Genomic DNA, 12,276 nt, shown 5'->3' with positions numbered 1-12,276 from the left:
ACGATCAAAAATGGACCAAGTCCTTCCAGCCTTAGCTAAATAATGGGCATCACAACAAAAAAGGTGGGCCGGCAGGATACTGGTGACTTGCTGTGCACGGACCACCCCGGACTTTGGCAAAACTGGGCCTTTTATGCAGAAATATTCCCGCCACTAGCACTAGTTCACCAATCAGGGTAAAGATGCTTCTTCCTCCGCGAATAACAGAATCTTCCAAAACTTGGTCGTGGAGGACCACAGCTGAGACAACATTGACTCTCAACTGATAAGTACAATTACGGGAAAGAATAGGGAGGGAAAACCGAAAAGGAAAGGGAGCACAAATACAGCCATAGTATAGCTACAATTAGATATAGAATAATCTTCTAATGCTCCTGTGAAACTATGTGTCCCCCACTCTGCGGGCCCTTGACATCAGTATCTTACCAGAAGTTGCTCCTGTTATCTGAATGATCCGTTCACCCTATGTTTTTGCCTACTTGACACTACAGAAGAAGGACAACCTATCACCAGGTCCTGTGCCCAACTTCTACTACCTCATCTGAAAGAATCCACCTGTTGAGTTGGATTTTTACTACTTAAATTCAAGGACTTCTATAGGTGACGTTTTTATGGACTCTAAGTAGAGCGATTGACAATGACAGATTAAGTGTTTCCAAGCCAAGCTCTTGAATCCCACAGAAATCACAAAATAGCTTGCCGGCTTTTTTGGGCAAAGATTTACACAAGACAGTCCACAGGAGCATTCTTCACAAATTACAAACAACATCGTCATACACCTCAATGATAACAAAGGTAGACACACGAGGAACAACCTTCGAATTAGAAGGCTATCAGAAGAAGTTGGAGCAGTACAATTGGAGGAATGGGCACAGAAATATTTTTGGTGACCTACTATAGAGAACATCTCACTCAATTGAAAAAGAAGTCACGAAGCTTTGTGCCCAAAGCCGACAGACCCATCTATTGCTAGAAATAAAAAAGAACAATGGTGCTCCTCTAAGTTAGTATATCTCACAATAATAAGGTGGCACAGAAACATAGACTAGTGTTCACCTTTAGGAGTTGTTGTAGGGTTTAGGCACAACTCTAATGAAGCATAGTAGATCATATCCTAGCTGAACTTTCTGATCAGGTTCCAAGGCCAAGAAGGGACCTTTCGGTAAGATAAAAGTTGCAAAATGAGGTAGTTGGGTGCCAAGGATGGTGGAAGATGGATAAGTATTGGCCATGGATACAAACAAAAATATTATATTGATAACAGGCAGCACAATTCAAAAGTGGACTGATATCGGGACCCGTGAAGAAAGGTCCAAGAAATGTTGGACACACAAAGGAACTCAACTTTAACAATGGTCCAAGATCCCTGCTAAATTACATCAAATGTTCAAGTAATTCTGGCACTTGTGTTGATGGTGGGCTTCAGCTCCAGGTTCAGTTTTATATGTCTGGTGTACCTGATCTCCTATATGTCTATTATGGTACTAGATCTCCTGACTAACCTCCAAATGATTCCTGATGGTCCATGCCCCCAGGTTCTTATATACTTGCAACGCAACAAATGATTCCCAAACTATTGAAATCTTTATCACCACCTTTCAGGCTTCTATGGGTTAATGTATTAATGTGCATGGAGGAGAGTAAAGCTGGTAATGAAAACAGAGCAAAAGACATCTTTGACATTTGGCATCCTTGGTCAGAGATCTTCTCCCATCTTCTCACCCTGGTTGATAGGAAGTTCTCCCTTTCATCTTGTTTTGTCCTTTCCTTTTCTTTATGTCTTTGTTCCCATAATCTGGGATCTTCCACATAAAACCGATTACCTTTAATTAGATTTTTTTTAAAAACACGTTTTTGAACCATCAATGTCTGATAGACTTGGGTCACATGTACAGCTTGTTCCATTCATTTTTATGGCAGATCTGAAAATTATTGTTTTCGGTGTATTCATAGAAATAAATTGAAAGTACCATGAATGCACAGTCAACGCTCGATCTCTGACATCAATGCATTGCTAAATTGTAGAAAACATGCATACATTGTGTATGTAACTTAATAATTACAGTATATCACAAAAGTGAGTACACCCCTCACATTTTTGTTAATATTTTATTATATCTTTTCATGGGACCACACTGAAGATACAGTGGGAAAAAAAGTATTTGGTCAGCCACCAATTGTGCAAGTTCTCCCACTTAAAAAGATGAGAAAGGCCTGTAATTGACACCATAGGTAGACCACAACTATGAGAGTCAAAATGAGAAAACAAATCCAGAAAATCACCTTGTCTGATTTAGCAAGATTTATTTTGCAAATTGTGGTGGAAAATAAGTATTTGGTCACCTAAAAACATGCAAGATTTCTGACTCTCACAGACCTGTAACTTCTCCTCTGTCCTCCACTCATTACCTGTAGTAATAGCACCTGCTTGAACTTGTTATCAGTATAAAAGACACCTGTCCACAGAGGACAATGTGTAATACCTAATTTCTCCTTTGGAGGTGCTGTAGGGAAATTCAGCATTTGCTGTCGGGTACTCACTTACTGCAGGAGGTTTGTGTAGAAGGGATCAATTTGGTCTTTATTCACAGCACATTGGGGCTTTACCTCTGACCCATATGGAGAAACATTACATGAGACTGGACGACCCCATCAAGGTCCATAGTGCTGGAGAATAAGAGTCAGGGGCTAAACCCACATTCACTACATGGACGTCGAATTAAATAAGGACAAAAACAACGATGTAGGGGAAAAGAGATTTTATTTATAGACGGGGTTATAAATTATTATATATTTTATTATTATGTACATGTGTAAATTATTACTCTATCAGAATAATCCTATTTATGGGCCATGTTGATCCAGAGGAAGGCGAAAACCCCCTGTGAGGAATCGGCCAATTATCCTCATATCAGGGGGGAAAATTCCTTCCTGACCCCAAATAAAATATGGCGGTCAGAATAAATCCCAGGATCAAGGGCTTATAGCTAATGTGTATATGTACGTTTAATTTAAAAAATATATATTATTTAAAATTATTATTATATTATTATTATTATATAAATGTTTATTATATAAAAATATAAAAGTAATTTCTATTTTTGGACTAATTTACGTTTATATTTGTGTCAAATAAATTATTGTAAATCAAAAATATTGTATTATTATTTTACATAAATTATATATTTTTTATTACAAACATAAGAAACTACTTATTTATTCTATTTTACTAAACCTATCTATGGGCCGTGTTGATCCAGAGGAAGGCGAAAACCCCCTGTGAGGAATCGGCCAATTATCCTCATATCAGGGGGGAAAATTCCTTCCTGACCCCAAATAAAACATGGCGGTCAGAATAAATCCCAGGATCAAGGGCTCATAGCTAATATGTCATGCCTCAAGTGTAGTTTTTTATTTAGAAATTTTCTATTTTTGGACTAATTTGTTTTTATATTTATGTTAACTATTTTTTTTTTAAACCCAAAAAGAAATTCTATATATTTTTTTTTTAATTTTTTTTTTAATAAACATAAGAAACTACTTCTATATTCTAATTTCTAAACCTATCTATGGGCCGTGTTGATCCAGAGGAAGGCGAAAACCCCACGTGAGAAATGGGCCAATTATTCTCGTGACGGAGGAAAAATTCCTTCCTGACCCCAAATATGGCGATCAGATTAAATCCCAGGATCAAAGGCTCGAGCCTAATCTGTAAAGTGTGGAAGTGAGACTTTTTTAAAAATATTTTACTTAATTGTTATTTAGAATGTTTTTGTTTTGTGTAAAATAAACTATTTCTGATTTATTTATTTTTTTAAACTTTTTTGGACTACTTATGTGGGAATCTACTTATTAATATATTGTACTAAACCTATTTAAGGCCGTGTAGATCCAGAGGAAGGCGAAAACCCCCATGAGGAATGAGCCAATTGTCCTCATATTAGGGGGAAAAATTCCTTCCTGACCCCAAATATGGCGATCAGATTAAATCCCAGGATCAAAAGCCGAAATCTCTAACTACATGCTATATGTCTATGTGTGGGGGCCTATACCTATCATGTAGTGTGGGCCTATACCTATCGTGTAGTGTGGACCTATATCTATCATGTAGTGTGGGTGATGTGGATGTGATGGGTTATGGGTGAAATATTTACCTAGCCTGTGCTGAGGTGAGTTCAGGGATAATGGCCCATATTAGACTATTATTCCTGAACTCACCAGATGGACACTAAGCACAGGCCACTCCCGATGGCACAGAAGATCTTTGGGTTGGAGTGATGTGAAGAAGCAGCCCAGGATTGGGCTGGTGCAGCGACACAATGGCAGTGGTCCTACATGAAGATGTTATGGAGAGACATGATGTTCTAGGGCAGCCGAGGTGACAAACAGCAGCAGAGATCTCAGGTACGGGTCTGGAGACACAAAGTTCTTGGCAGTTGGTACAGGCTCATTCTGCAAGACATAAAAGAAAGACTTTTCAACAACTTCTATCTACTGGATCTTCTTTAATAGAGTGCAGGGTTGAGTATGTCACCACGGAGCAGACAGACCAACTGTTGAGGGGAATTTATTATCAGGAGTAAGATTCTCCTCGCAAGGAGTAAACAGGGGGTTAATAGAGATAAAGCAAACAGTAAATGGTTAATGAGTGTTCTTGTAACTTATCAGTCCAGGGAGGTCCTGACTGTAGGGTCCTTATTCCAAGTGGGTACAGTCACCAGCAGTGCTTGAGATCCTGAAGTCTCTCCTCTGTCTCCTGGGAACTGGAGACTCCGGGGTTAAGTCTTTGCAGTCTTTTCTCCCAGTGAAGCTGGAAGCAGGAAGCAACACAGCCACTCTGCTGCACAGTCTCTGTATATTAGCCTGGCAGTCTTTCTACAGTAGCAATGCTACACACACACTGAGCAGTTTACTTGTCACACTCAGGGGCCCTGGCTTGTCACTGCGGTCACCGGGGCTGCGCGCTCAGGTCACTGTGAGGGGATACCTCTTCTCTGATTACAGAGGCTTCCAAGTCCACACTTTCACATCCAGCCTTCACTACGGCTGGTATCTCAGCCTCAGTGCCCTCACGGAGAGCACTCTCTTTCGGGGAGCGCGGCGCTGTAGCCTGCTCTCTCTCTGGCGCGCTGTCCCTTCTGTCTCGCGCACTCTGCTCTCCCGCTCTTTTCTGACCACACCCCTCTCTCTTCTTCTCTGTCTCCAGCAGTCACATGGTCCCTTGTGCCCAGGGCAGAAAGTCTTCCCCCCAACAACCCAGCTGTCTGACTAAGTGGTTCCATGTAAGGAGCAGGGAAAGCAACCTCCTTACACTTCTGTTATCATAGAGGAATGGTCATCATAATGAACCATTCCCCTATGAAACATCAGATATGATGTATGGGTATAATCGGTGTCCTGTGTGTACAGCGGCCACTCACCTGATGGTCTTGGAAGGTTTCACAGCCCAGATCTTCTCATCAACCTAAGAATAACAGAGACACGGTGATTGGCAGAAACACTGGGAGAAGACAAGGACGGTGATAATGGCCACAAGCTGAGAAGGACATTTGATGGGATTTATTCTCCGAGAAGGATGATCTTACCGGGCCCAGCTGGGTGACACATAATTGAAGCCGGCCATGGGGTTAAGGGCTTTCATTTCCTCTGGCCACTGCATAAGATGTTTCTCCAGAACTTGCCTGAATGGTATGAATGGCGGCTTGGCTCTCCTTTCCTCCAGATCCTCCCAGCCGATGGTGGTAAAGAATGGATGCTCTCGGATGTTCCCGCACACACCCAATCGCTTCTGAGGCTTTTTGCACAGCAGCTTCTTGATAAGATCTTGCATGTCAGCATCAAGCCAAGATGGAATTTCAGGCTCTCCTTTGGTAATAGCTCTGTAAGCCATTTTGCTGACGGAGCCGGTGTAAAATGGGGAGTGTCCTGTTGCCATCTGGGACACCACAATCCCCAGGCTCCACCAATCCACTGCTGTACCATATCCTCTTTTGCGAAGCACCTCTGGGGCCATGAAATGGAAAGTGCCCGTCTCTCCAGAGATGTTATTGGAGGAGGTGACGCCATCTTGGGCAAGCCCAAGGTCGATGATACGGATGTGGCCATCGGCATCCAACATGATGTTATCCGGCTTAATATCTCTGCAATTAAAAAAAACATCAGAGTAAGAAATCTGCCGAGTGATACAGGAGATGAAAAATGGGTCATTGCAAGATCAGGTGGAATAGGGAGACAGGAGCCCAGGAAAGTTGGGGGCAATATTACTAGCACGTAAAGGGGACAGAGAGAAGGAGGAAAGTTCTGCTTACCGGTGGACGATGTTGTGTCCGTGGAGGAACTGGAGGCCACATACGATCTCTGCTGTGTAGAATCTGATGGAGAGAACATAGTGTAGAATCAATGTCATTGCTGGAACCTCCTTCCTGCCTGGGCCAGATTCCCTGCCAGTCCTTTCCCAGCTCCATCCCAACCTCAGCTTTTATTTCCACCCCTCCTCTCACTTTTTGGTATTTCTTCCTCTTTCTCACCTTACATTGTCGATGTTCAGAGAGCCATACATCTCAATCAAAGCCTTGAGGCTGCCTCCGGACAGATATTCCATGATGAAATACGCACGCTTCCGAGACTGGTGTGCGGCATACAGGTGACATAGGAATGGGCAGTCTCGGGCCGCCAGGAGTATCCGCCGCTCTCTCATAATGATGTTCTCATTATCCTCCCTTTTCTTGATCATCTTCACAGCCATATAGATGTTTCGGCTGGGGACTGATGTCAGGACCACCTGAAGAAAGGAATAAACTATGGTTGGAAAATGTGTATGGGAGGTGGAAAACAGCTGGTTCATCTATTGCACAAGAAACGGGTGGCCTGAGTGGTTTGTGAGTCTGCTGGTATCCTGGACTTTATAGCAGAGCAATGCAAAGCTATTGGCGTGATGCACTGTCTCCTCCACGTATGCTCTATGGAGAGGCCTTAAAGGGGTATTCCATTATCACCATATGGCAATAAATAGGACAAACACTGGATGGTATTTGGAGCTGGTTGGGGTTCAGTATTGGTCTTCTATGAATGTGCAGCTGATTTAAAAACATAAAGGTCAAAGCATATATTGTATCCTGATAGCATCATATATGGACCAGTACATGGAAACAAACTGTCACCCCAACTCCCCACAGATGTAATCCCAGAGATCAGCTCTTCAATGAATCAGAATACCCGTTTACAGCAGCACTAAACCTAACTATGGTGATGAGATGATCCAATTTGTGAAATAATCATGGGGTCAGGGGAGCGTCTGTGTGTTTTGTCAGCCATTCCATAGAAGAAGATGTCAATGAATATCTATCTACAGAAAATAACAGATGGAGATACAATGACAAATATAGATTGTTAAAAAAAAAATATGAAACTTACTTTCCCAAAGCTTCCTCTACCCAAGACTTTATGGAAGGCAAAGTTGGTCATGTCAAGCCTGGCGTAGGGGCTGGATGTTTCGGTGTCTCTGCTGCATCCAGGTGTTGGTTCTCCATCCTCCAATCCATTGTCTTCGGCCTCTCTCCTCTTCTTCCTGAAACCAGCAGTGGTAATACTCACCTCTTCTCTCTTCCTCGTCTCTCTCTTCTTCTCTTCTCTCTTCCTCTTCTCCTCTCTCTTCTCCTCTCTTCTCTTCTTCCTGAATCCATCAGTGGTATCACTCTCATCTTCTCTCTTCCTCTTCTCCTCTCTCTTCCTATTCTCCTCGCTCCTCTTCTTGCTCTTTTCTCCTCGTCCAGTAGTCGCCATTCTCAGTAATCTCTTCCCGCCTGTAGACCTCGGTCCAATCACTTCAGCCGACAGTTGAAAGTAAACGGCAGTTGGTCGTGTGCAGGTGACCAGAGGTCAGAGGTAACGGAACCCTCAGGTGGCTCCTGCCAGGCAGTGGCTCCTGGCCCTGCTCTGCCCTATACACTGAGATGTGGGCATCATGGGTGACAGTTTAGGGTCCAGAGGAACGGCACAGAACTTCATGGCGGCTTACAGTGCTGTTTTTTTAAATTTCAGAATACATTCTTTTTATCCACATGCACAGAGATGTAATTATATGCCAAGAATACATAAAAAACACAACATACTATAAAATCCTAGCTCTTCCCATTACTAATGTATATTTAAAAAATAATTATTCCTTTTATCTTTCATGTTATAATATTATTTCTCATATATCGTGGTTACTAGAGATTATATTTTTTTATTATTTAGGAACCCGTGTATCATTTCCTTTACTCTTCACAAACACTTGTTACCTTGTGTTGGTTTCACATCAATTCCCAATAAAAAACATTTCAGTTTGTTGGTGTAACGTGAATAAATGTGTTAAAGTTCATGGGGTGTGAATACTTTTTGAGGGCGCTGTATTGCCGACCATTTTCTGCAATGCTTTACTAATTCTCTTTCCGTCCTTTATTGCATTGATATTAGAGTCTTTTGCACTTATTGAGCATTTTTCCTGGGCCCTCCTGCTCTTATTGTCAGTATGGGGTTGGTTGTCCTTTCTGTCCATGACTTGGGACTTGGATCGGTCATTTTGCGCACGTTGATGTGTTTATAGATTTTTGTAGTCTGTGGATTTGTTCTGCTTTTTTCTCGATGGCGTTCACTATAAAGATATCCTAATATTTATTTTGATGTCCGATCCTTGGTTTCTCTTTTGTTGACAATATTCTAACTGCGCATTTTTGGCCGGCACTCGGGTCTTTATTTAGGTTGCACCCACCCAAGCACCAAGGCACAAGACCCAACAAAAATACAATCAATTAATTTAATTTCTGTGTACACTGTGGATAGGCAGAAAGCTGCCAATCAGTGGTCGGGTGTGGCTACATAGAGCTCATGAATACGGAGGACTACCTGGCAGCAGATTTACTAGTCCTATAGTGATAATTTCCTGTTGATAAAACAGTGATTTTTATCAAAACTACAGCAAGCAGCTCAGTAAGTGACACATCACTGGAATCAGGGTCTCTGTCTTTACATTATGCTGCTATAAGATTAAGTAACAAAAACCTGGTGACAGATTCCCTTTAACATATTAATGAAAAAAAGACTAGACAAGGTTAGTTTGGATAAAGAAAAGGCTCACAATGTTTATTAAAGGTTGCCTAAAACATAAATTAATAAGTCAATAAATATTAAAAACCATAGAGTAAATTCATCAGTCAGTAATCAAATAAATAATCAACTGTAACGATCAAAAATGGACCAAGTCCTTCCAGCCTTAGCTAAATAATGGGCATCACAACAAAAAAGGTGGGCCGGCAGGATACTGGTGACTTGCTGTGCACGGACCACCCCGGACTTTGGCAAAACTGGGCCTTTTATGCAGAAATATTCCCGCCACTAGCACTAGTTCACCAATCAGGGTAAAGATGCTTCTTCCTCCGCGAATAACAGAATCTTCCAAAACTTGGTCGTGGAGGACCACAGCTGAGACAACATTGACTCTCAACTGATAAGTACCATTACGGGAAAGAATAGGGAGGGAAAACCGAAAAGGAAAGGGAGCACAAATACAGCCATAGTATAGCTACAATTCTTAGGGTACCGTCACACAGTGCCATTTTCATCGCTACGACGGCACGATTCGTGACGTTGCAGCGTCGTATGATTATCGCTCCAGCGTCGTAGACTGCGGTCACACTTTGCAATACACGGCGCTGGAGTGATAATTTCATGACGTATTTGCGATGTAGAAGCCATTGGTTACTGTGCGCACATCGTATACAACCTGTGTCACACGATGCAATCATGCCGCCACAGCGGGACACTAGACGACGAAAGAAAGTTTCAAACGATCTGCTACGACGTACGATTCTCAGCGGGGATCCGGATCGCAGTAGCGTGTCAGACACAACGATATCGTAACGATATCGCTAGAACGTCATGAATCGTGCCGTCGTAGCGATGAAAATGGCACTGTGTGACGGTACCCTTAGATATAGAATAATCTTCTAATGCTCCTGTGAAACTATGTGTCCCCCACTCTGCGGGCCCTTGACATCAGTATCTTACCAGAAGTTGCTCCTGTTATCTGAATGATCCGTTCACCCTATGTTTTTGCCTACTTGACACTACAGAAGAAGGACAACCTATCACCAGGTCCTGTGCCCAACTTCTACTACCTCATCTGAAAGAATCCACCTGTTGAGTTGGATTTTTACTACTTAAATTCAAGGACTTCTATAGGTGACGTTTTTATGGACTCTAAGTAGAGCGATTGACAATGACAGATTAAGTGTTTCCAAGCCAAGCTCTTGAATCCCACAGAAATCACAAAATAGCTTGCCGGCTTTTTTGGGCAAAGATTTACACAAGACAGTCCACAGGAGCATTCTTCACAAATTACAAACAACATCGTCATACACCTCAATGATAACAAAGGTAGACACAGGAGGAACAACCTTCGAATTAGAAGGCTATCAGAAGAAGTTGGAGCAGTACAATTGGAGGAATGGGCACAGAAATATTTTTGGTGACCTACTATAGAGAACATCTCACTCAATTGAAAAAGAAGTCACGAAGCTTTGTGCCCAAAGCCGACAGACCCATCTATTGCTAGAAATAAAAAAGAACAATGGTGCTCCTCTAAGTTAGTATATCTCACAATAATAAGGTGGCACAGAAACATAGACTAGTGTTCACCTTTAGGAGTTGTTGTAGGGTTTAGGCACAACTCTAATGAAGCATAGTAGATCATATCCTAGCTGAACTTTCTGATCAGGTTCCAAGGCCAAGAAGGGACCTTTCGGTAAGATAAAAGTTGCAAAATGAGGTAGTTGGGTGCCAAGGATGGTGGAAGATGGATAAGTATTGGCCATGGATACAAACAAAAATATTATATTGATAACAGGCAGCACAATTCAAAAGTGGACTGATATCGGGACCCGTGAAGAAAGGTCCAAGAAATGTTGGACACACAAAGGAACTCAACTTTAACAATGGTCCAAGATCCCTGCTAAATTACATCAAATGTTCAAGTAATTCTGGCACTTGTGTTGATGGTGGGCTTCAGCTCCAGGTTCAGTTTTATATGTCTGGTGTACCTGATCTCCTATATGTCTATTATGGTACTAGATCTCCTGACTAACCTCCAAATGATTCCTGATGGTCCATGCCCCCAGGTTCTTATATACTTGCAACGCAACAAATGATTCCCAAACTATTGAAATCTTTATCACCACCTTTCAGGCTTCTATGGGTTAATGTATTAATGTGCATGGAGGAGAGTAAAGCTGGTAATGAAAACAGAGCAAAAGACATCTTTGACATTTGGCATCCTTGGTCAGAGATCTCCCATCTTCTCACCCTGGTTGATAGGAAGTTCTCCCTTTCATCTTGTTTTGTCCTTTCCTTTTCTTTATGTCTTTGTTCCCATAATCTGGGATCCTCCACATAAAACCGATTACCTTTAATTAGATTTTTTTTAAAAACACGTTTTTGAACCATCAATGTCTGATAGACTTGGGTCACATGTACAGCTTGTTCCATTCATTTTTATGGCAGATCTGAAAATTATTGTTTTCGGTGTATTCATAGAAATAAATTGAAAGTACCATGAATGCACAGTCAACGCTCGATCTCTGACATCAATGCATTGCAAAATTGTAGAAAACATGCATACATTGTGTATGTAACTTAATAATTACAGTATATCACAAAAGTGAGTACACCCCTCACATTTTTGTTAATATTTTATTATATCTTTTCATGGGACCACACTGAAGATACAGTGGGAAAAAAAGTATTTGGTCAGCCACCAATTGTGCAAGTTCTCCCACTTAAAAAGATGAGAAAGGCCTGTAATTGACACCATAGGTAGACCACAACTATGAGAGTCAAAATGAGAAAACAAATCCAGAAAATCACCTTGTCTGATTTAGCAAGATTTATTTTGCAAATTGTGGTGGAAAATAAGTATTTGGTCACCTAAAAACATGCAAGATTTCTGACTCTCACAGACCTGTAACTTCTCCTCTGTCCTCCACTCATTACCTGTAGTAATAGCACCTGCTTGAACTTGTTATCAGTATAAAAGACCCCTGTCCACAGAGGACAATGTGTAATACCTAATTTCTCCTTTGGAGATGCTGTAGGGAAATTCAGCATTTGCTGTCGGGTACTCACTTACTGCAGGAGGTTTGTGTAGAAGGGATCAATTTGGTCTTTATTCACAGCACATTGGGGCTTTACCTCTGACCCATATGGAGAAACCTTACATGAGACTGGACGACCCCATCAAGG

The 12,276-nt window shown here is 41.7% G+C and overlaps 1 protein-coding gene and 1 long non-coding RNA gene across 2 annotated transcripts; both read right to left on the bottom strand.

Moving 5' to 3' along the window:
* Positions 1-2,777: 2,777 nt before the first annotated feature.
* On the bottom strand, positions 2,778-5,635 carry LOC143768607 (uncharacterized). The gene is made up of 3 exons (XR_013213963.1): positions 5,586-5,635; positions 5,421-5,464; positions 2,778-4,452 (listed from the first exon to the last, which is right to left on the bottom strand). It is a non-coding gene; the product is annotated as an uncharacterized LOC143768607 (long non-coding RNA).
* A 2-nt stretch (positions 5,636-5,637) lies between these two features.
* Positions 5,638-7,822, bottom strand: LOC143767771 (protein kinase C delta type-like). Its single transcript, XM_077256294.1, has 5 exons — positions 7,414-7,822; positions 6,528-6,781; positions 6,309-6,371; positions 5,682-6,140; positions 5,638-5,644 (listed from the first exon to the last, which is right to left on the bottom strand). Exons 1-5 carry the CDS (start codon positions 7,780-7,782, stop codon positions 5,638-5,640), a joined length of 1,152 nt encoding a protein of 383 aa, XP_077112409.1. The 5' UTR covers positions 7,783-7,822.
* Positions 7,823-12,276: the final 4,454 nt, after the last annotated feature.

The sequence above is a fragment of the Ranitomeya variabilis genome, chromosome 4, assembly GCF_051348905.1.
Source record: "Ranitomeya variabilis isolate aRanVar5 chromosome 4, aRanVar5.hap1, whole genome shotgun sequence".
NCBI classification, from domain to species: Eukaryota; Metazoa; Chordata; class Amphibia; order Anura; family Dendrobatidae; genus Ranitomeya; species Ranitomeya variabilis.
The sequence above is the reverse complement of the archived record's forward strand: the minus strand, read 5'-3'. Positions and strand labels throughout refer to the sequence as shown.